General features: G+C 40.0%; 1 protein-coding gene across 5 annotated transcripts in view; it reads left to right on the plus strand.

Moving 5' to 3' along the window:
• USP9X (ubiquitin specific peptidase 9, X-linked) overlaps positions 1 to 2,105 on the plus strand; it is a 135,066-nt gene that overhangs the window by 130,220 nt on the left and 2,741 nt on the right. For all 5 annotated transcript variants that reach the window (XM_023519134.1, XM_023519135.1, XM_023519137.1 and 2 more), the window contains exon 44: positions 684 to 779. In XM_023519134.1, the coding sequence (XP_023374902.1) occupies positions 684 to 779 (96 nt within the window). The remainder of the gene's footprint in view (positions 1 to 683; positions 780 to 2,105) is intronic.

Genomic DNA, 2,105 nt, shown 5'->3' on the forward strand with positions numbered 1-2,105 from the left:
AGCAAGTCTCCTGCCTCAGCCTCCCAAGTAGCTGGGACCACAGGCGCCTGCCACAACGCCTGGCTATTTATTTTGGTTGCAGCCATCGTTGTTTTGGCGACCTGGGGCTGGATTCGAACCCGCCACCTTAGGTGTATGTGGCTGGCACCTTAGCCCCTTGAGCCACAGGCTCCAAGCCAAAATGTGCTGTGTGTATTTCTAAGAATTCAAATGGGAAAGTAATTTGGGGTTTTTTGTTTGTTTGTTTTTTAGACAAAGTCTTTATTATCCAAGCTAAAATGCAGTGGCCTAATCATTGCTTACTATACCCTCAAATTCCTGGGCTTTAGCAGTTCTCCTGCCTCAGCTTCCTGAGTAATTAGGACTACAGACAAGCATCACTGTGCCTGGCTAATTTTTCTGATTATTTTTTTGTAGAGACAAGATCTTACTCTTGCTCTGAAGCTGGTCTTGAACTCCTGAACTCAAGCAATCCCCCCACCTCTGCCTCCCAGAGTGCTAGGATTACAGGCATAAGGCATCATACCTAGCCTTTTTAAATTTTATTTTATTTTTAATTTTTTAAATTAGTTTATCAGCAGTAAAGGGGTCAGTTTTACAGGTTTTTAAAGTTTATTTCAAATAGAAAGTTAAAAATAAACTTAAATTCACCTGCATAATTCATTATCTTTATTCAAAATTAGGAGCCAGATGACCAAGATGCCCCAGATGAGCATGAGTCACCTCCACCTGAAGATGCTCCATTGTATCCCCATTCACCTGGATCCCAGTATCAGCAGGTAAACAGAAATCATTTTGTGGTTTTTATCCCCTAGAATCAAGTTTTATGCTTGATTTGAGAGAATGACTAAATTTGTTGTTGTGACTATAAAGTAATAGATTATCTAGACAAGCTTTGGGGGCATGATCAGAAGAGGAATGACTGGAATAGGGTCCTGGTACAGCGTGTTTGAACTTGCCCTGTGGTGTTTTCCTTGTCAAGTAGGTGACCCTCTTGTACTAGTAGTTATAGTTAGAAAAACTGTGATAATTCATGTCAACATAAAATGATAATCATTGCTTAGTGCAAAGGATTATGATAGCATTTCTTGTTAGGTTAAGTCTGCAAATGGATTCCAAAGACGTTAAGATATGGCAGTGAAGTAAGAAATCATCGATTACTTAGCTGCAAATTTCAGTGGCAATAAGATTTAATGGAAAAAAGGATATAGCACGTTTCCATAGCTGATCAACTGTAAAGTAAATAAATAACAAAAGAAATTAGATAAAAGAAACATTCCAAATGAGAACTTTGCTTTCTTAGATACAAGCATGACTAAATTAGATCTTTTGCGACAATGGTACTTAAACTTGTAATGGGCATCAGAGTCCCCTGGAGGCTTGTTACAGCATTATGCTGGACCCTACTCCAGAGGGTCTGATTCCATAGGCCTACATGAAGCTGGAAAATCTGTATTTCTAACAAGTTCCCAGATGCTGCTGCTACTGCAGCTAGTGGTCTGGAAACCATATTTAAGGCACTGGGAGGCTGAGGCGGGAGGATTGCTTGAGTTCAGGAGTTCAAGACTTATCTGAGTTAGAGTGAGCCCCCAGCTCATGAAAAAAATGGAAAAACCCAGCCAGGTGCCTCAGCAAGCACGTAATCACAGCGGCGTTGGAGGCTGAGGCAGCAGGATTCCCACAGCCTGACTGAGCCTGAGGTTGCAGTGAGCTATGACGCCATTGCACTCTGCTCTGGGCGTAAGGTAGAACTTTGTCTCAACAAATAAAAACAAGGCAACTGGGGGGGGGGGGAAGAAAAACATTTAAGGTATTCTTATATTTCAGGGTATAAGTTCATACATGCTGAAAGTAGTTAGGAAGTAGATATGCAATGTGTTAATTTTCATTATACAAATTATAGAAAGTAAAGTCTGAAGTCATCTTGGCTTGGTTGGTGTATATGCACAGAAAAATGAAAGCACTGTAGGGTTCAGGCATTTTTTAAAGGTTAAGGAACCAAATCCACAAGGAGAAAGGTTTAACTTTTCATAGCCCTAAATAAAAGTTCATATGTTGATTATGCCTGGTTACTTTACCATCTTGAATTTTTTTTTTTTTTTTTT

Source organism: Otolemur garnettii, unplaced genomic scaffold, assembly GCF_000181295.1.
Source record: "Otolemur garnettii isolate 467f Iridium unplaced genomic scaffold, OtoGar3 scaffold00158, whole genome shotgun sequence".
NCBI classification, from domain to species: Eukaryota; Metazoa; Chordata; class Mammalia; order Primates; family Galagidae; genus Otolemur; species Otolemur garnettii.